A 23,521-nucleotide genomic window follows, 5' to 3' on the forward strand; every position below is an offset into this window, starting at 1 on the left:
CACACAGTAAGAGATTTTCCTTTTTCTTCAATAGGAAAAATAATTTTTTCCACATTACAAAAAAAAAAAGATCAATAATCAGACTACTTTCCACAAGTATTTGAAATGTAAATTAAATTAAATGATTCTGTAGATGGGAAAGCCTGGTTTGTGTGTTTGTGGTGATTGTTATAGTTTTTTTGAGGATATAATTCAAAATAAGGCACCCATCAAAATGACAATAGTTCAATAAAATTTTTATGATGTAAATGCATAAAATTTTAGTAATAACTTAAGATGACTATTCAATATGATGACATTCTGTTACAAAAATCACTGGAATAAATACTACTAAGAAACTAGGAATGAGTAATAAAACAGTGGTTAAGAGCATGGTCTATGGATCCAAATGGTTGTGGGTTCGAACCCCATCTCTCCTATCTCTAGCCATGTGACTGGGCACATCATGAAATCACTCTGAGCTTCAGTTGCTTTAGCTTCATGGATTTTAAGAGTACCTCCACCATCAGATTATCATGACAATAATTAAATAAATTTATCACAGTGTTAGAAGAATAAGTACTTTCAGTAGGAGTTGACACATCATAACTATTCAACAAATAACAGCTATTAGCTACCTATCACCAAATTTAGTATACACAAAGCTGAACTGAATCACCATTGAAAGTGGGAAATACCTTGGCTAATCATGACAGAAGTTACAGTCACATTGTTAGACATAAATTTTTTAAAAATCTCTAATTCGTTCAAGTGTAAGCATCTATACATCATCAGTAAATCTAGACTGTTGGATTCAAGAAGTCAAGGGTTCAGTCTCCCTTAATATTTTCTACCTCTTATTTAGTCTTCACTGAAAGGTGCATACATTGACATATCTTTTATCATTCCCTTTCTAAACTGTATTTAAAGGTCCCTTTCCAAGATACCCAGTTAAAATGATGGGCCCCATTTGAAAGGCTAAAAGATTTGGAATAATCACCAAGACAAGAACATGAATGGGTAGGCAGAATAATATAGACACTGAGAAAAAGATTTTGGGCTCAGATAGGCCTGCCTTAAATTACTAGTTGAAAGGCCTTAGTGAAGTAACTTAATCTCTCTGTCCCTCAATTTCCTTATCAGTAAAACAGAGATTAATACCTCAGTTTTACATACATCATAGGTTCTTGGGCAATAATGTACATAAGGCACTTCAGCAAAGTCAGTGTATGTTATTAAAAATTGAATGTTTTCCTTCATTTTCACATATTAGCTGCCACTAACTATGATACCTCTTTCTTTCCCCAAATTTGGCTACTTGCAGTTCTCTCCTTCTTTGGCTACTTCTAAGGAAACACATACATTTATATATCTATATCTTTTTATTCTTTTCAAATACATGTTCTTTCTTCAGATTATTTGCTCATTAACGTGTTTGTTCTAAAATTCTACTTCTTTCTCCAGTTTCCACAACACAGATCATTTCACATTATTCCTTTACTTCTTGTTATGATTTTATTCTGTATTTTGTAAAGTTATCATTGATAAAAGCAAGAAAATGTAAAGCTCTCTCTTAAAGATGCAATAATACAATGTGCTGGGCAGTGTGTAAACCTAACCAGGCAACCTAAGGTTCAAAGTAATCAATATGCCAAATTCAGAGCCATGTTCTAATTTTGCCCAACAATTCCTTCCAAAATGGGAGGAAAGTAATTGCTCTAAGTACTTACTTTCTACTCAAAATAACTTTGTTAAGGAACAGAAAGAGAAGGAGTGAAACTGAAATTACATCTATTATGGTAAATTGTCGGGGTGGAGAGGAAAACCGTGGCTTTAAGAAAAAAAAAAAAAAAAAGAGGGCTAGAAGAGTTGCTGCAGCCTGAGACACAAACCCTGAGGGATACTCACTAAAATAAGGGCCCCAGGAATTTTCTTATGAAATGAAATCCCAAACATGGTTAGTCAATTCCTATTGACTAAAAATCACAAACTATAAGCCCTATTAAAAACTGGTTTCTACCCTCCTTGGTTTCAGCCCATTTTCACAAAGACTACTCATTGAGTGCTTGCTACATTCCTGGAAATTTAAAGACATTAATTCTAACAACTCAAATAGGTCTTGTGTTATGCTAACTAACAATAACTGCTTTGTTGTTTGTTTTTCTGTTTGTTTTGTGGGGTTTTTTTTGGCTCACATTACCTAATACTACATATATATAGTATAGTATACACTATATACATATCACTGGCGTTCTGACACACTGACCCACCAGGACCTGGGCCAGGAGGAGACATACACGGAAATCCCATATAGGTTTCAGAAATCTGGGAGCAGAAGGAACCTGTGCCTCCTTGAGCAGAACCCAGGATAATGACAAGCCCCCAGCATGCTCTCAAACAGCGTAGAATAGAAATGGCTGCCAAGTGAGTCTAGAAAGATAGGCCAACAGAGGTCTTATAAAACAATATTTAAGGCCCCAGTGGCCCAGGTTTCTCTGAGTTTCTGTTTTACATGGAAAGTTCAAAGACTGCTCCCAAGGGACTTACATTCTAGTGACTGGACCAGAGTGGCCTGGCTAAATAGCTGAGGTCTTGTGGTTGTGTTGTAGGGTGTCAGAGAGTTGAGATTCCTATATGTGATTAAAAAGCAAGTAGCAGGAATAAAAACTAGAACTTATGTTTTCCTGCAGTCCAGGACATCCCCAGACTATGATGCGGAAAGGTCCTAAATTTTTTTCTTTTGTTTATCTGTGAACTATCTTACTCAAAACAACAAAATCAATGTGAGTTTTAAGTAACAAAGAGATAATAAATTGAAAAGTCACTGTTGTTATCAGGAAAAAATGTTCCCTCCTGTTAAAATCTGAGGCAGGAATATATAATTTAAGAATATAAGATAGCTTTTCATTGAAATAAAAGTCATATTGCACACCTTACACTTATACAATGTTATATGTCAACTGTATCTCACTCAACAAAGCTGGAATTTTTTTTTTAAAAAAAGAAATGAAAAGTTGTCACTTTTTTTCTTTCTTCATGCAACTAACATTTCTATCTACAATTAAAATATTTAAACTTAGGAATTCTCTTGAACTTCAGTGAGTACAATAAGAATTATATTACTCCTTTAAGAGTACTTCAACAATAGTTAATTTCCAACAATTATTATACTAAAATTGCAAGTTATAACATTATTTTGTTGTAACCCAACACAATTAACAATAATTCTACTACTACTACTACTAAACATAAACTTTAGTTTACCAATTAAATAAAGAGAATCAGAGAAATTGTCCAACCAAGGGTGATTTTCAGTTGGTTAGCAAAATCATTGCTTAGTTTTACTCTGTAGAAATTATGTCAACCTGTTAAATTATCACTGCTTAAGACCATCTATTGTGCACTTATCCTCAGGTCTAAATGCAATAATCTCCTCATGGACCACAAAAAGGATTGTCTATGGGTATGATGGTCTCAAGGACCTCTTGGTATTTTCAACTGGATATATATTCAGTATCACTTTAATTATGTTATTTCAGAGTCTTTTAGTGAGATCCCAGGACAGAAGCTCTAAGTATTCTTATAAACAATACCATACATCAAACTTTAATGAAATACGCATAAATGTCACCTCTCTTCATCAAATGCGACCTGAAAACTACTGTGCTTGAAAGCCAAAGGGCTTTTGAGGTATTTCAATAATCTTCAAGAAATCAATCTTACATGAAACTGAAGGAAAACATCGAATGTCATTGAGCAATAAAGCTCCATTCTGTCAGTGCCCTACCTCTGAGCAGAAGCCTTAGGATGTTTCTCTTCCAGTTTCCTCACCAGTGCCACCGTCAGCTGCCTTGTCTCCCCAAGAGAACCTTCTGGCATTAAATGGGTGTCTGAAGGCTCTGGCAGTTGCTTCAGACCAGGGATGCTGGCACTTTTTTCCAGAACCTAATAAATGAAATATAAGAATAATGTAGGTAATTTTCATTGAATGAAAATATGCCCCAAATTTAACCTTACACTTTCAGGGTTCCTCCAATCTGCCTCACTTCAGCACAGAAATCATTTGCATGTGGTCAGAAGAAAAGGCAGCAGTCCCAACAAAAGCTAGTGGGTCATCCACTATTTAATAAAATAATGTTTATGTAAACATATATGGATGTTTATATAAATATAAACATGCATATAGATATTTATATTATGTGTATGATTTTAAACAATCACTATCATTAAGATGTGAATTTGTGTTTGTCTCCTGAAAACGACTTGAACATTTTCTCTTTTCAAAATACATTTTAGAGATCTATTTCTGTCTTGCCTCTGGCTCACTACACTGACCTCTTCTGCTAAGCTGCTACCATGATGAGCTTTAGTCCGGGCACCATGGTGAATGTGATACTCTGTCTGGGTCACATCCACTTGTGCATTTAGTTCCTCCACGTAGGTCAGAACAAACTGAGGATAAGCCTGTAGGAAAGGAAAAAAAATAAAAAATAATACTAGCCTTGTAAGTAACAGCCAATAATCTATACAACTGAAATTATGGGAGGATAAATTAGATTAAGAGTAAAAAGGTCTGACTAATAAACTGCACTTTATTATCTATTTCAGATCAAAAAATCAAGTCAAATAACTTTAATATTAAGATTTCTAATTAGTTGTTTAATCTAAGCAAGTTTAACTGGATGCTAATCTTCACTCTCAGATAGATGATAATATTAAAATATTAAAGCCATTTTATATAATAATAATATCTAACATATACTGAGTTATTTCTACATGAGATATGCAATTGCTGTATTGACTGGGAGTATTCAATTCTGCTCTAGAAGACAAGAAAACAAATGGGATGGATGAAATTCATTAGCTGCATTAAGCACAGATATGTTAGTAACCTGAGAAGTATCAGACAGAAAGTCACTAGAGCATAAGTCTATGAACATAGATAGAAAGGGGTAGCAAAATAGGCATTTAATAGTCATGATTTGCTAAATAACAAATGAAGCGACAAATACCTATGAAACACTAAATATAAATGAGGCACATGAGACACACAATAATTGAAAGATCTTTAATTGGCCACCTATTGCTGACTCTGATATTGGATTTTCAGCTAAATAACATCCACAGCTGCCCATCAGGCTAACTGGAGAGCATAGCTATTGGCCAAGTGTACTTGCCAACAAGCTCTCGAATGGAGCAAGTGTGTGTCATTTCTCAGACACCTTTCGTGTGTTGGGCCTCTTCAAATTTTCACTCTGGTCCTTGTAACCACATCAGCAGCAGAGAAGGGTGATGCAATAGAGAGATAGATATGTCGACTTTGCAGAGATTCAGGTATGATGAGCCTTCAACCCACTTACACCTTAAGTATGTTTACCTAGCCTATCTCTCTTCCCATACATTTTGCTTTGTATTTTAAATTGATTTAATAGGGGTGCCTGGGTGACTCAGTCAGTTAAGTATCCGACTCTTGGTTTCGGCTCAGTTCATGATCTCATAGTTTGTGAGTTCCAGCCCCACGTTGGGCTCTGTGCTGATGGTGTCGAGCCTGTTTGGGATCCTCTCTCTCCCTCTCTCTCTACCCCTCCACTGCTTCTGTTCTCTCTCTCAAAAATAAATAAGCATTAAAAAAATATATTGATTTAATAAACTATGATCTGAGCATTTTATTTGGTCTGCACACCTTTCTATTCCATGAGATCTATGATAGTTTATCTAGGATCATAGTTGGAGGCTACTATGGCGTCAAAATAATTTCCACATGACAATATATTTACATTTTAATCCTCTCAACAGCCCTTTGAAATAGGTACTATTATTTTGCTCATTTTAAAGATGAGGAAACAGATACAGCGAGGTTAAACAACTTGTTCAGTGTCATCCAGCTTGTTTACTAGCTCATAAAACCTAGAAATGTTGCCTCAAGTATGATATAAACTTCTTTTTTAAAGTATAGAACTAAAATTCTAACAAAAAATATGAAGAGATGTTCAGAAGATAATTAACGGGCACTAAAGTCCTTATATTATTCTGGTAAAAGAGATATTGAACAACCTTAAACTTTTTTTCAGAAAATCTATAAGTAAATATGCATGTTAAAAATGTAAGGGGCTCCAGAATCTTAAATGCATATTACTGAGTGAAAGAAGCCAACCAGAAAAGGCTACATATTGTATGATTCCAACAACATGACATTCTGAAAAAGGCAAAACTGTGGACACAGTGGGAAAAAAGATCAGCACTTGCCAGGGGTTAGGAGGGAGGGAAGGATGAATGGGCAGAGCACAGAGAATTTTTAGGGCAGTGAAACAGTTATGCATGATACTATAATGGTGGATGAATGTCATTATACATTTATCCAAACCCATAGGATATACAACAGTATGAGTGGACCCTAATGTAAACTATGGATTCTGGGTCATAATGTGTCAATGTAGATTCATCAACTATAATAAATCACCACTCTATGGGGGATGTTGATAGTGGGGGAGGTTGTACATGTATGGAGAATTGGTGTATATGAGAACTCTTTGTACTTTCCATTCATTTTTGCTGTGAACTTAAAGCTGCTCTAAAAAATAAAGTCTATTAAAAAATGTAAGAGACTCCACCAAATTATAAGTGACAAAAGAAAAATAAACTATACTACATCAAATTTTAACAGTTTGTGCTACAATGTCATCAAAAATGAAAAGACAACCTACAGCATGGGAGAAAATATTTGCAAATCATATATCCAATAAGGGGTGTATATACTGAATATATAAAGAACTCTTACAGCTCAGTAAAAAAAGATAAATAACCAAAATATTAGCAAACGATCTGAGTAGAGGATAATTCTCCAAAGAAGATATGCAAATGGCCAACAAACACATGTAAGTGACAAGACTCTGATTCTGACAGTTGTAAATCCCTTATATTCTGATAGTAGTTTCAGGTCTTGCATCCTCTAACAGAGGTAAAGATATTTCATCTAAGTTTACTTTTAAGGTATATTTCCCTCTTATTGGAATAAGGCATACCTGGAACATGGGAAATTTCAATCTATATCAAATGAGATGGATGAGGCAGTGCCCAAAAGGTAGAGCCATGATGTGTCTGAATATTCTGCTAGGCATAGCAGAAGCAAAGACCAACCAAAAAAAGGGGGAAAAAATGTCATGTGCTTTGCTCCCTGGAGTTGACAGTCAAGCAAAGGTGGCAGACATACCCAAGTAACACAGACGAGTTCTATTATTTATCCTCCTACCATGCATTTGGAGAGTTTTACAAATTTTTCTGGCATTTTCCCTTTGGAATCATTCTAAACTATCCCCACCCCAGGTAATGACTGTTCTAACATTTGATACTATAGTTCTTTAGTATTCTTCTACTTCCAAGACCAAGTTATCTTGATCTCCAACCAGGCACCTACCAGTTCAATATTCAGACCACCAGTATAAACAACTCCCTTCTCCAAAATCTGGACTTCTCTTCTAGGGAGTCGACAGCCTGATCTTTTGATTTTCCCCTTTCTAGTGCATCTGCACATCACTCCAAATTGATGTCTAATGTCAACCCTCACTATTTCCCAAGTCCTTTGGCCCTTTGGGCTTCATTACATTCTTATCATTCTAATCCACTTTTACCACCAGAAGATAAATTTCAGTAATTTGTATAGTAATAACATATTCAGTAACATATCTTTGATCAATCATTTCCACTTTAAAAACTTGAAATAGTACTCCCAGTACATACTGATTAACAGTACTGTACTATTCTGGCTTCAAATTCCAGCTGGGCTATTTATCGGCTTTGTGATTGTAAGTTCTACTTCCTTGAGAGAGAAGTTTTCTACTGAAAACCAAGTACAAATCTGCTCAGAATTTCGCATGGACCAAAATCCCCCTCAGGATACAATGACAACTCTCTGGTTGCTAAAAAGGATCCCATCCACTTGTGAGATTTTTTTTTAACCTAACAGGGCTGGGGAATCCTCTTCATCACTCCAAGATGTTTGTTCTATGTACATTAGAAAGTCTACATATTTGACCTAACTTGGGCCTCCATAGTAATATTTATCTCCTCATGAAAAATACAGCAAGCAGGGCTACAGAATCTCACCTGAAATGTTTTAAACTCTAGACACTCTTATCTCCTCTTGGTCAGTACATGATCAGGCATATTTTCAAAAAGTGCTTCCTGACTACAAATGTTTTCTATAGAAAACTTAGAAGACACAGAGAAACTCAAAGAAAATAATTATTCATCCTCCTACCACCTGTTTTATGTAAAAACTTCCAGTTTTGTTTCTACATATACACACAATCTTCAATACAATACAAATAAATGTTCTCTTATCTGATTTTTCTCAAGATTAGCATTTTTATCTATCATCCTAAATTATTCTACATTATTTGTAATACCAATATATAGTATCCATAATAAAGACATACCATAATATATTTATGCAATCTCACCGTTGATTACCTGTTTTCAATTTTCACTATTATATACAAAGCTCTAATAAATACCCTTAAAGATATATTGTGGTACATACTTTTGATTAATTCCTTGGGGTAAGTTGTTGTAAGGGGGATTTCTGTGTCAAAAGGAGTATTTATATTTATGGATTTTGATAAATATTGCTAACCTGACCCTCAGAAATATCCTAGTCTCTTAGATAGCACCCAGTGTCCCCTGCCTCTTAGTGTTCATACCCTTGTGTGGTCCCTTCCACATTATATAGCAGGATCCGTATATGTGGCCCCATAAAGGTGCCAGAAGTGTTGTTACATCACTTCTGAGATTAGGTTATGAGAGACAGTGCAGCTTCCATTTTGTTCTCCTGTTCTCTCTTGCTCTCTTTGATCACTAGCTGAGGTTGTGGACAGCACTTTGGAGAAGCCCAGATACCAAGGCACTGAAGGCTCTTGTCTATAGAGTAAGTATGCTTCAAAGCAGATCTTCCAGCCTAGTCAAGTCTCAGATAACTGCAGTCCTTGTTGACACTGTGACCACAGCTTCATGAAAGACTTTGGTTTAGAACTATCCAGCTAATCCACTCCCCGGTTCCTGGACCTCAGAAACCGAGATAATAAATATTTATTGTTTTAAGTTACTAAGTTTGAAGGTAATTTGTCACACAGCAATAGATAACTAATGCAAACAAAATACCAAAAAACTCCAACAACTATAAATACAAAAAAAAAGGAAATGTGCCTACTTGTTTTCTCACATTTCCATCAACGTTGGATATTCCTAGTTTTAACATCTACCAATATTTAATAGGGAGAAAATACTGTCTCGTTGTTTTACATTGCTTTAAATTCTAGTTAGAAGTTCTAGTTCGAGGCTGAACTTTTTTATTTGGTTTGGCTCTTCTAATCTTTGCTTTGTCATGTATTTCCTTTTCCTGTCCTTTACCTATATTTCTATCGAAGTGTGTATCCTCTTCTACTGTTTTATCAGGCTTATTATATATTAAGGGTACTATCCTATCTCTGACATTTATATTGCAAAACTTTTTCTTATTGTCATATTTCCCTATTTGTTCTTCCTTTATGCTATTTTAGGTTAGGAATTTTTCAATTCTTATATACTCAAAGCCATCAGTCTTTTCCTTTATGGATTCTGTCTTTGTTTGCATGCTTGTGGAGAGGTCTACTCGCCACTAGTCTGAGTTAGATGCTTTAATCCAGGTTTTCTTTTAGATATTTATGGTTCCATGTTTAAGTTTAAATCCTTAATTTAGCTGAAACTGGTAGACTGTATAAAGGAAGTAATCCAACTTTACCTTTTCACAAATGAATAGAGGAATAGTTAACTTTAAAAACAAATCAAAAAGGCAGAACAAAACTCATCCAAATAAAAACAATATAACAAAATACAATATTATATTTAAATTTGGTCATTATTATCATTACTAGTTACAAATTATCAATTAGCTGGAATCAATATGCCAGAATCTATTGATAGGCCAGAATCTGAGCCAAATACTCAAAATGTTAGCATTAATGTCTCCATTTTGCAGACAGACAATGTGAAGCTTGCAAAAGGCTAAATGACTTGTATAATGCCACACAACTAATAAGTGGTGGAACCAAAATTAGTTATTAATATCCTAAAGTAATTCTGTATTCTTTTTTAAATAAATGGAAAGAGCTCCATTTATGATCCAGCCGCAAATAATTATCAAATTATTCTCCATTTTAGCCTTAACTAGATGGATATAATTTTGGATGTGACTAAATTTAGATCTAATCAAAATTTCTAAGCCTCTAAAAGAATAAAATTCCTCATTAATAGTTTTGCTCTGTGAATTGTAATAAAAATTCAGCAATTGTGTTTGGGAATGGAACATTAAAATTTTTAGAATCAAAATTCTCTTAAAAATAATTGTGTTTGAGGGGCGCCTGGGTGGCTCAGTCGGTTGAGCGTCCGACTTCAGCTCAGGTCACGATCTCACGGTCTGTGAGTTCAAGCCCCATGTCAGGCTCTGGGCTGATGGCTCGGAGCCTGGAGCCTGCTTCGGATTCTGTGTCTCCCTCTCTCTCTGTCCCTCCCCCATTCATGCTCTGTCTCTCTCTGTCTCAAAAATAAATAAACGTTAAAAAATTTTTTTTTTTAGGGGCGCCTGGGTGGCGCAGTCGGTTAAACGTCCGACTTCAGCCAGGTCACGATCTCGCGGTCCGTGAGTTTGAGCCCCGCGTCAGGCTCTGGGCTGATGGCCCGGAGCCTGGAGCCTGTTTCCGATTCTGTGTCTCCCTCTCTCTCTGCCCTTCCCCCGTTCATGCTCTGTCTCTCTCTGTCCCAAAAATAAATAAAAAACGTTGAAAAAAAAATTTAAAAAAAAAAAAAATTTTTTAAAAATAATAATTGTGTTCGAAACACAAAAGCATGAATTATTTGCTAGCTACCAATATACAGTTGAGAATAATTAGAAAATTATAAATTATAAGAAAGGGAAAGGTAAAAACGAGAGCAGAGTAAAACTGGATGTTTATGTACCTGAATTTGGGAAGAGAAAAGAAAAGCATACACATAAGCCTTGGTCCTGTTCTTCTGTGTCTGTTGGTGGGAAGGTCAATACTTATATAGGATAGAGTTATGTTCTTGGGTACTAGGAGTCAGCTCTGTCTAGGTATATCTCAGAATAAAGTCCTCATGTGAGGGTACAGGCCAAAGAGCTAAAGGGATATTTTAGTACAGTCTCAAAATTCTACTTTTTATTTTTACGAAGATGAGTTAGTTTTTGTCTTCCTGTGACTCCCTCTGCACTAACATAGAGCTTCACTCTGACTCAGGAATGTAGTGGAGTCAGAAACAGGACAAGGGGATAGCTAGGGTGAAACTCTGCATGAAGTTAGATAAAGGTTATTTTTTTTTTTAATTTTTTTTTTTCAACATTTTTTATTTATTTTTGGGACAGAGAGAGACAGAGCATGAACGGGGGAGGGGCAGAGAGAGAGGGAGACACAGAATCGGAAACAGGCTCCAGGCTCCGAGCCATCAGCCCAGAGCCTGACGCGGGGCTCGAACTCACGGACCGCGAGATCGTGACCTGGCTGAAGTCGGACGCTTAACCGACTGTGCCACCCAGGCGCCCCTAGATAAAGGTTATTTTTAAAATGGTTTGACAGTTGATGCCTATGTCAAATTCCCTGCTTAGGAACAGAGCTAAAAGTGTATAGGCCTGGTTGAGTAGTGAGTAGGCTGGAGTTTTAACCAGTGTGCCAACAAATAACTACTCAAGGAAATGCTATTATCTTACTTTTCAAATTTAAATTGTATCAAACTCTCTAAATTTCTGAAATGTTGCAGGTCAGGAAATAATGGCTCAAATACATAATTCTAGAACACTAGAGAAATAAAGCTATTATTTTTACCAGTCTGGGTCCAATAAGGAGATATAAACTACATTGTAATTTGAACAGGAACAAGTTTAATATAAACAATTAGTAGCAGGCTATTAGGGAGTCAGAAAATTGGCTAATAAGAGTTTAAGAGAACACTAAAGAATATATGAATAGCAGATAAAGGGAGCAGCCGGTACTGCAGGGCCTGAGATAGAATGTCCAAGGAAGAGGTCTGGCCACGGCTGACATCCAAACCACATAGAAAAGAGCACAACAGTGGCTCACTAGATGGTGAATAATCCCTGAGTAAGTTCATCCACAGATTTCAGCAGCCTTTGGAGCTCCAAGGGAAGCTGTCCACAGGGAGGTGCCTAGCTGATGACACTCCACTATAGAGCCACCCATGACGAACATGATCAAGGAAACCATTCATAAGAAGGTACCCCACTGGCAGTCCTCTGCTGTGAAGCTGCCTGAGGCAGGTGCCTGGCAATAAATGGTAGATATGGAACAGAGAGGGAATACATTGATAACTGACATGCCCTGTGTTATAAGTTGAATTGTGTCCCCTCAAAAGTAGACTGAAGCCTAATCCTTGATAACCGTGAATGTGACCTTATTTGGAAATAAGGTCTCTGCATATGTAATCAAATTAATATTAGGGCTTTTGGGTGGGCCCTAAGCCAAAATGACTAGTGTCCTTAGAAGAGAAAAATTTGGACAGAGACACCCACAAGGAGGAAAATGGCATGTGAAGATTCAGATGCAGAGGGAGATGGCCATGTGAAGATGGAGGCAGAGATTGGAGTTATGCTACCACAGTCAAGGAACGTCCAGGACTGCCAGTCAGTGGAAGGGGCCAGGAAGAATCCTCCCCAAGGGGATTCAAGTGGAGCACAGTGCTGCTGGCACCTTGATTTCCGACTTCTAGCCTCAAGAACTGGAGAGAATACAGTTGCTTAAGCCACCCAGTTTATGGTACTTTGTTACAGCAGCCCTAAAAAATTAATACCCGATGTATGTCCAGTTTCATTCATCTAAGTAATTTAGCATTTCTGAAATCAAAATGGTGGGATCCTAAAGCAAACACTAACAAATACCATGTGATTAATCTAATTTTTGCCTTCCTTAAATATTGATGATTAACTAACATTTCATTTAGGCTTGAAATCATAGACAAGGAAGAAAATCTTGAGAACTGAAGGCCACTATCTTCATTTTATTAAAGCGAATTTTTATGTAAATATACCTACAGAAGAGTACGTAAATCATAAGTATACAATTCAATCCATTTTCACATTGTGAATACCTGTTTAATTTCTCACCTAGGTCAAGAAAGGGAACATCACAACACACCTGAAGATTTGTTGTTTTGCTTGGCATTAAAGTTTAAATAACTGCAATTACCCAGCTAGCATTCTCTTATATCTGGCTTCTTTGTAAATCATTGTATTTGTGGTATTCATATACGTTGTTACGGGTAATTACAGTTTGTTGATAGGCATTGCTATCCTCCAGAGTCAGAAAACGAAGGCCCATGATCCAAATCTAACTGACCACCTGTTTCTGTAAATAAAATTTAATTGAAACAGAAACACACCATTTATTTACATCTTGTCTATGGCTGCTTTCATGCTACAAAGGCAGGGTTGAGAAGTTGCAACAGGGATCATATGGCTCACAAAGCCCCATATATTTAGTATCTGGCCCTTTACAGAAGTTGTCCAACTCTGCTCTATATTATTCCATAGAATGAATATATATATATATATATATATATATATATATATATATATATATCACAATTTATCCACTTATTCAATTGCTAAATCAATTTCCATAATCTCTATGCTGAGACTACTACAATTAGCACTGCTATTAACATTTCAGTAAATATCTTTTCCTTAAGATATGTAGTTATTTCTCTTTAGCATTAAACTAGGAGGGAATTACTAGGTTGTACAGACATGTTCAACTTTAGTAGTTGTTGCCAGTTTTCCAAAGTGCCAATCTCCTCACTTTAATAAGAAAACTGATGTGGATATTGAAAAGATACCTGCACTCCCATGTCTACTGCGGCATTAGTCACAATCGCCAAGATATGGAAGCAACCTAAGTGCCAACTGATGAATGGATAAAGATGTGATATATACAATGGAATATTCATCAGCCGCAAGAGAGAAGAAAATCCTGCCATTTGCTGATATGCATGGACCTTGAGGCCATTATGCTAAGTGAGATTAGTCAAAGACAAACACTGCATGATATCACTTATATGTGGAATCTAAAAAAGCAGAACTCAGAAGCAGAGAAAGGAATGGTGGTGAGAGGGAGAGAGAATTGAGATGATATTTACCAGTGCAAATTTGCAACTATTAAATCAATAATTTCTGGAGACCTAATGCATAGCATAGTGATTATAGTCAACAATAATGTATTACATACTTGAAAGTTTTTAAAAGAGTTAATTTCCACAAAAAAGCATGATAATTATGTGATGTAATAGAGGTGTTAGCAAATGCTATGAAAATCATTTTGCAATATATAAAGTAATAAATCAACATGTGTAAACTTATGCAATGTTATATGTCAATTATACCTCAATAAAAAATAAATTAAACTAAATGTAAAAATAATAGAGGGACACCTAGGTGGCTCAGTCAGTTGAGCGTCCGACCTCAGCTCAGCTCATGATCTCTCCGACTGTGAGTTCGAGCCCCACATTGGGCTCTGTGCTGGCAGCTCAGAACCTGGAGCCTGCTTCGAATTCTGTGTCTCCCTCTCTCTGCTCCTGCCCTGCTCTGTCTCTCTTTCTCTCTCAAAAATAAACATTAAAAAAAAAAGTTTTAAAAATAATAGGAAGAAAACAAAACGGTGCCCTGAAATGCTGGGTTGTATCATAGTGATGGATATCATAGTGATGGATTGGAAAGAATTATTTTGGTTTTGGAAAACTTGTAATTTAAAGTCAAACAAAACCTCACAGGAAAGTATTGAGTTAAGTTATATTCTAAACTTCTGGGCACAGGGAAATCGTTGTGCAGAAAAAGCATTTCTTGGTCTTAACAATAGGCACTGCATTTATAAGAACCTGAGAACAGAAAATTTTAAGAATAAAAGCTGTGACTTACAAAGTCCTTACCTTAGAATAAATGCAGCTGTCAGTTCCAAACACCCACTTCTGAGAATTATCTCCTTTATGTCTGTAATAAAAATGTAATTTAGACACTGACAACTTTTCTCCACACTGAAACATTCTGTAGGTTTCAAATGAAAGGATCGTTTTCCATATCCAGGCAGGAAGAGGACTGCCCATTCTCCCATTCATTCTACTATCATCACTGCTACCTCACCAACTGAAAACTTCCTTCCCTAAGACAGTCAATGTCTTTGGTACCCAAAGGAGTGGTGGTGGTGGCAGTGCTGTGTGAATTACCCAGGGCAACAGCGATTAAGAGTTTTAGAGAATAAATAGAATCAATAAAAATATTCTAGAAATTTCTGTTTCCAAAAGAGATCCTCTCTCTATAAGACAGAAAAAAAGTAAGTATAAGTAAGTATAAGGATTAAGAGGAGGGGATGGAAAAGGATACCATGGAAAATTAGGAACATCAGACACCTGTTTCGGAAATGACCAGAGAAATTTATTAAGGAATATCATATTTTTTAAACTAAATCTGAGTAAAAAAAGAAAAACTAAAATGTGATGAAGCTAATCGGGCCTAAATTAACTAATCATGTATTCATTAATATTTAGAAACCTTACAAAGGTAGGACAAATGAATTAAATTAAGTGTAATGGGATGTTAAACAAGACTTTTCCTACTGCCTCTGAGTTTTGACAGAAACATCAATGGTTAGGAATAAGAGGTGTCAGGTAATGCTGTATTCTAAAGCAAGGCGCTTTACGATCTGGGCAGAACATGCCAAGGCAGCAGTCCAAAACTGGCTCAGTATGCATTAATCTTTTGCTCACATCCAAATTATGTTAGAAAATGTGGGGGCGCCTGGGTGGCTCAGTCGGTAAAGCGTCCGACTTCGGCTCAGGTCATGATCTCAAGGTCCGTGACTTCGAGCCCCGCGTCGGGCTCTGTGCTGACCGCTCAGAGCCTGGAGCCTGTTTCAGATTCTGTGTCTCCCTCTCTCTCTGATCCTCCCCTGTTCATGCTCTGTCTCTCTCTGTCTCAAAAATAAATAAATGTTAAAAAAAAAAATTAAAAAAAAAAAAAAGAAAATGTGAAGAATTCCTGGGCATTTTGAGATAGATACTTGATAATAATGTAGGTTTCCAAGCCCCTATCCTTAATTTTGATTCTGAAGGTCTGGACCCCCACCCCACAAAAGCTACATTAACAGGTATTGCAAGTGATTCCAATCATAAGAACTCTAGGGAATTTGGATGGGTGTGGTCTACAGACCAGACTTTTAAAAACACTGAACTAGAAGAGTTGAGAGCAGTGGGGGAAGGAAAGACAACATCCTTATTATAAAAGAAGAACTGATTTGATGATAGAGTAAATGGGGTTGGGGTTACAAAGAGGAGGCAAGGATAAGTCTCAGGTGTCAAATTTAGGTAAACTAGAAGAGAACATGACACTATTAAAATAAAGTGAAATTAGAATGGAGAAGAGAGGAACAGGAATGTGAGAAAATACAAAGAATTTTAAAACTTGGGTAAAATTATCTTATGAAACACCTTTCAAGGTCTAACTGATCCCTAAGCCAAGAATCGATTCTCAGGCTTTCAGCAAACGAAATTGCTGCTCAATTTCAGCTTTGGTAGGGATGAGGAAGGTATTAGGGGTGTTAGTCTTTCTGGAGATCTTTTTATTTTGTAATTGATAAAGGAAAAGAGAAGCTTAAAAAAAAATTGGGGAGGACCTCCTGGGTGGCTCAGTCAGTTGAGTGTCTGACTCTTGATTTTGACTCTGGTCATGATGCCAGGTTGTGGGATCAAGCCCTGCATCACTCTCCCTGCTAAGTGCGGAGTCTGCTTAAGATTCTCTCTCTTCCTCTCTCCCCTGCTCACACTCTCTAAAATTAAAAAAAAATATATTGACTTAGGGTCCTGGACTAAAGTGTATGATTATAATAATAATATTCATTAACCAAGACAATAACACAAAGATTGAGAATTTTAAGGGAACAGTGATGAATAAAGTGAGATACAGAGAAATGAGGTGAGCTGATCAAAAATCACAGAGCTAGGTAGTATCAAATAGGTACTAGAACCCAGAGCATGCGACTTTCAGCTGGACATCTTCTCAATTAGATTGGAAAACTACGACACAAATTACTTTGTGTTACTTGAAGATTAAAAATAGAACAGGGGCGCCTGGGTGACTCAGTCGGTTGAGCGTCCTACTTTGGCTCAGGTCATGATCTCGCAGTCTGTGAGTTTGAGCCCCACGTCGGGCTCTGTGTTGACAGCTCAGAGTTTGGAGCCTGCTTCGGATTCTGTGTCTCCCTCTCTCTCTGACCCTCCCCTGCTCATGCTCTGTCTCTCTCTCTCTCTCTCTGTCAAAAATAAATAAACATTAATTAAAAAAAATGGAATAAATAGGCTCATTAATTAGAATTTGATGCATAATCTTAGTGACCTAAAACATATTGATATGAGGGGCGCCTGGGTGGCCCCATCAGTTAAGTATGTGACTCTCAATTTTGGCTCAGGTCATGATCTCATGGTTTGTGAATTTGAGCCCCATGTCAGACTCTGGGCTGACAGTGTGGAACCTGCCTGGGATTCTCTCTCTCCCTCTCTTTCTGCCCCTGCCTCTCTTTCAAAAATAAATAAACTTAAAAAAAAAAAAAACTTTGGTATGAACACAGTTTTTTACACAACTGTGATCATGTATTCACTAAATAGTTTCATACTATACAAATTCTCCTGAGGTGCTGAAAAACCTCATGTTTCAACCACTAAAAGAAGCAATAATACAAACAACATTATTGCTGGTCTTTAAGGCTGTCAATCCCGATCTTACAACTACAGTCCTTTTAAAAATAATAATAAGTGGGGCTCCTGGGTGTCTCAGTCAGTTAAGTGACAAACTCTTCATTTCTGCTTAGGTCACGATCTCACAGTTAGTGAACTTGAGCCCCTAGTTGGGGCTTGCTTGGGATTCTCTCTCTCGCCCGCTCTCTCTGCCCCTCCCGTGCTCACGCTCTCTCTCTAAATAAATAAATAAATAAACTTTAAAATAATAATAATAATAATAATAATAATAATAATAATAATAATGTGACTGCTGTAATGCTTTGATGGAAATGTGCTGGGTTTTGATAAAATTTAGATCATTTTAATGCAGAATAGCTGTAACTCAGAGCAACTTTATTGCTTACAGGCAATTCCTCCTGTTGCATAAATTATTGTGAGCATATTTCTTCAAGATAAATAAAACGGAAAATGATAATTTTTCAAAGTGCAAGACTCTGAAATTGGTAATTAATATGCTGATGCTAACTGTCAAAAGCTGTAAAATTCAAAATGTTGTCTTTTAATTGAATTACAGTGTTGACTTGAGGATGAATGTGCTTATACAAACATAAACTACATAGGTTTCAGTTTTGATTTTCTGAATTTGTAGCATCTTTTTCTCAAATAATAATACAACAGGAGAGATGTTCACCAGTGTGAGGGTAGATACCACATGTGTCCTTAGAGCTGATCACAGTCGTGATAGGAGAATAAAGATATCTTTGAATAAATAGATATGTCAATAAAATGTTAAAATGTCATAACCCTAAAAATTAATAATAAGGCCATTATGAAAAATGGTTTGAAATTAATATATGGCAGTTTAGGGATCTTCTCAGTGGGTAGCTAAAGAACATAAACTATAATTTGGATAAGAAAATAAATACAAATTTCCTAGCATTTCTCAAATTTTATCACAGCTCAAATTCTGCTCAAGAATTGCCTCGGAAATTTTGCAAACATGTAGTTTTATATCATATATAAGCCTTGTGAGCTTACTAGTAGTTTTTCTATCAGGAGTCTCTTTCTACATATATCTATAAATGTCACCTTTAAATTTTATTACCAAAGTTATAAAAAACAAACCTCTCATGTGGTGTCTATAGCAGGCAGGATGAGAAGATATCATTCTAATATATAATAACTTCTTTAAAAAATAAAATTCTTACAGGGGCACCTGGGTGGCTCAGTCAGTTAAGCATCTGACTCTTGTTTTGGCTCAGGTCATGATCTCACAGTTAGTGATATCGAGCCCCACGTCAGGCTCTATGCTGGCAGCGTGGAGCCTGGTTGGAGTTTTCTCTCTCCCTCTCTCCCTGCCCCTTCCCAGCTCTCTCTCTCTCTCTCTCTCTCTCTCTCAAAATAAATAAACATATGCAAAATAAAATTCCTACAAACAAAAGTTCATCTGTTCATTTTTCAAGACATTTTATATGCAAAGAAATCAAATTTAGATCCAATATGCAATGATGCTCATATGGGATTGAATTAGAAAATGCCATAGAATTTCCTCTTCTTGGTGAACAAGCAACAGCTAAAAAGATTTTTTGTTTATTTTAAAAAAATTTTTAACATTTATTTATTTGTTTTTAAGAAAGAAAGAGAGAGGGAGACACAGAATCTGAAGCAGGATCCAGGTCTGAGCTGTCAGTACAGAGCATGACCGTGGGGCTGGAACTCATGAACTGTGAGATCATGACCTGTGCTGAAGTCAGATGCTTAACTGACTGAGCCACCCAGGTGCCCCTAAAAAGATTTTTTTACAGAGAAACAAAAACAAAACTTAAAACTAGTAATAACAATACCAATAATGACAAATAGAGAGGAAAATGAAGAAGCAGTATTTCATCCAAGAATCAAAGTCATAAATATCATGACATGTGCTGGACTAAGGTTGAGAGACTTACAATCCAGTCCTGGATCTGACATTAACTAGATTAGATACATGACCTTTCTAGATCATTTAGTTTCTAGTAGACTTGGAATTTCATTTCATTTCATTTCATTTTAATTTTAGAGAGAGAGCATGAGCTGGGCAGAGGGACAGAGGGAGAGAGAGAGAATTCCAAGCAGGCTTCATGTTCAGTGCGGAGTCTGAGGCAGGGCTCAATCCCACAACCCTGGGATCCTGACCTGAGCCAAAATCAAGAGTCAGATACTCAACCAACTGAGCCACCCAGGCACCCCTGGGCTTGGAATTTCTTATAAGATAATGATATTATTATTATCATTATTATTATTATTATTATCATCACAACCACCACCATCACGACTATTACTACTTCTACTAGTAAAGAAGGTTTTGGAATAGATGCTCTTTAGAGTCCTTCCTCGTCTGAAAGCATATGACTTCCAAGACAAGTTACATACTCTCTCTCCTTTCACAAGTGAGGAAATAACTATCTGCCCTGGGAAGCTTACTCATTGTAACTCATTGAGTATGCACATGCATTATACTATTCCTATTGAGAATCTATAAAACGTGTGTACACACACATACACACACACACTTTTTTCTTTGAAATATGCCATTTATCAGAGGGTAGAGGCAAGAAGGCAGCCCATAACTGACAGTTCAGTTAGGGGAAATTTCCTAGGCTAAAATTCATTATTTCCCAGTTGACTGTAAGAAGGACCATCATCATGCTTCACAATTACAAATCTATTTTCCCAGACAGCTTCCAACAGCTCTGGTGTCTTCCAATCTTACCAGGACCAAAAGTAGGATCCACAGAGAACAGACAAAAGGATTTCCCCTCCATGATTCTTAACACAGTAGGAGTAGAGATAAGAAATTTCATCCATCAATCCAATTGTGAAGTTACACATAGACAATTTTCTATTTGATGTTGACATTTCTAATAGTGTTATCTGTATGTTTGAATATTACTTACATGTCCGATACATGGCAAATGGTCCTTTCTATATTGTGCAGTTTGTCATTCTGCTTTATTCTAACTCTTAGCCTCCTAAAACTTCAAGACTTGACCAAAGAGATGATTTTCAACCTCTCTGATTACCTGGTAACCTGCTGTCTGTTTACTTGTCTTTTCATCTCTGCACCTAGCACTACACAGCTACACTTGAGGGTTGTAGTTAATGGTGTCTTTAGAGTAGTGTTTGTTTAACCTAGTCTAGATTAATGTTGGCTAGTTATCATTCCATTTCCAGCAAGGCCTAAGGGGGGGGGGGGGAGGAGTAGATCCAAAACACCATAACTGAAAGACTAACATTGAAATAAGGAAGGTAGTAAAGATTATCAGACAGGTAATAGAAATGAATAAACCAGGCTAGAGCTAGTGTGAGGACTATTACTGGGAACAGTGGAGAATATAGAAAATCAGAGGGTATATGTTGCATCTGAATTTGTCCCTGCATGACCGGTGTCATGAGATGATGAAAGTCCAATACTGCCCATTATTGTGATTGTTTTTTCAAGAAAACACAGAAATATGTAATTTTTGTGTGTAAAATCTCCCTATTTCTATAGGCTCACAAATAATTTAAAATGTTATAATAATGTGCAGCCAAACAAAATCTATGGGTCCCTTGTTTGTTATCTCCATAATCTAACCTCTGTGTCCACATGGCGGTATGGGTGTGTGTGTGTGTATATGTGTTGCTTTAATTAGTTTGTGAATTTAACACTAAACTCGAGATCCTCCATATTCACATTCTTTAAAGATGAAGCAAAATAAAGATTAAATGGTGGCCTTATTAAAGGACTTTGATGCAACTGGTTTGTAAGATGTCCAAAATATCTTTTAAAAAGAAGCAGCTTTGACTTTAAGATTTATGATTTTTATAATTTTCTATGATTTTCAGATCACTTGGTAATGACATCATTGATCTGCCTTTCATCCACTCATGGCCAGATGCACATCACAGAAAAAAATATTAAATACAATATTGCAAGCACTTGTTATATTGAATAAGAATAAGATGAGCGACACCAAATGAGACATAACCGACCTAATGAGGCATGATATGTTTACAATATTCTCTATGAATTGTCAGGTTGCTACTTTTAGTGCTAGTTCTATGATTTTTTTACTTGAAAGACTGTGTCTTGACTCATAGCTTTTGTTAAGATCATATTATACTAAGGAGAAAAGGAAAAAAAATTGTCTCTAGAAGTTGTATGAGGATATTTACATTATTTAAAATAAAATATGGTTGTGTTTAAAAAAATAATAAGCCACACAGGCACTTCAGATACTCTGGAAAAGAGAAATATACTTGAAAGTATCAGAGGTGAGGTAAACACTAAAAATCTTGGTCCCTCTGCTTTCTAAAAAACAAAATATAGCTTCACAGTTAGTGAGAACTTCTGGTTTTCCAAATTTTCTACTATTTGCTTCCATTTTGCAATAGATTTTGCTTCTCAGATAAAAATCAGGTTGCATTAATATAAAGGGAAATAATCTTCATTTGCATAGGAATTCTCCCTTCTCCCCCCACTCCTGCCCATCCTGCCTTTCTCCTTCTCTCCCTCTCTCTTCTTTCCTTCCTTCCTGAATTAAACCAAATCTTTTATTGTAAGTGGAGATTTAAATTTTGTTTAATGTTTATTTATTTTTGAGAGAGACAGACAGAGTATGAGCAGGGAAGGGGCAGAGAGAGAGGGAGACACAAAATCCAAAGCAGGTTCCAAGCTCTGAGCTGTCAGCACAGAGCCTGACGTGGGACTCGAACTCACGAACCCCAAGATCATGACCTGAGCTGAAGTTGGACACTCAATAGACTGAGCCACCCAGGTGCCCTAGAGATTTTTTTCAAGTTAAACGTAATACAATTTTTTAAAATTATTATCTCTTTTCTCACTCAAGCTCTCTTCTCTATAGGCAATGAGGATATCAAGTTTGTGGCTTCAGTCTTACTCAATTCTGTGACATCCTGGCCAGAGTAGGAAGTAAACCTCAGTGGGGTAAGGCCAAATCAGCACTAATTTCAGTATCCAATAAGTCCAGGGAAACCTCTGGGCATGAATAGCATGTTCTTCAAGCTATATATAACCTTTCCAAACACCTACCATTTTGACTGAGACCACTGATAAATTCTTCCACTGAGAGTGGTCTTCCCTCACCATTTCCTTCTAAAGTAAGCACTTAGTCATTCTTTACCCACCATTTTGCTTTTTTTGTTTGTTCCCTAGTTTGTCTTTTTGTACTTTTAAAAAACAGCTTTTTTGAGAAATAACTGACATACAATATTGTAAAATATTGCACAACTAACGGGCACATATTTGAAGTGTAAAATTTCACAAGTTTTCAAACATGTACATACCTATTAAAACATCACAACAATCAGGACAATGAACATACCCATGTCCATCTCTCCCCAAAAAATCACCCCCAAAGTTTCCTTGTGCCCCTTTTTAATCTCATTCTCCTACCCCTCCCCACCTTCCTATCTCCAGGCAAGCACTATTCTACTTTCTAGATTAGTTACCATTTTCTAAAATTTTACATAAATGGAATGAAGCAATATACTCTCCCTTCATGATTTTGCTCCTCCCCCTCAATATAATTACTTTGATATTCACTGATGCATGTATCAAGAGTTGGTTCCTTTTTATTGTTGAGTAATATTTTATCATATAGATATGCCACAATTTATTTGTCTATTCACTTATGGATGTACACTTGGGTTGTTTCCAGTTTTCACTTCTGGCTTTAGAAATAAAGCTGCTGTGAACATTCATGTACAAGTTCTTTGAAAGGAT

At 36.4% G+C, this 23,521-nt stretch overlaps 1 protein-coding gene across 2 annotated transcripts in view; it reads right to left on the reverse strand.

Moving 5' to 3' along the window:
- DCDC1 (doublecortin domain containing 1) overlaps positions 1–23,521 on the reverse strand; it is a 484,783-nt gene that overhangs the window by 188,488 nt on the left and 272,774 nt on the right. For both annotated transcript variants that reach the window (XM_058688531.1, XM_058688532.1), the window contains 3 exons: positions 14,959–15,019; positions 4,315–4,443; positions 3,767–3,924 (listed from right to left, as the gene is read on the reverse strand). In XM_058688531.1, the coding sequence (XP_058544514.1) occupies positions 3,767–3,924; positions 4,315–4,443; positions 14,959–15,019 (348 nt within the window). The remainder of the gene's footprint in view (positions 1–3,766; positions 3,925–4,314; positions 4,444–14,958; positions 15,020–23,521) is intronic.

The sequence above is a fragment of the Neofelis nebulosa genome, chromosome 10 (assembly GCF_028018385.1).
Source record: "Neofelis nebulosa isolate mNeoNeb1 chromosome 10, mNeoNeb1.pri, whole genome shotgun sequence".
Taxonomy (NCBI): domain Eukaryota; kingdom Metazoa; phylum Chordata; class Mammalia; order Carnivora; family Felidae; genus Neofelis; species Neofelis nebulosa.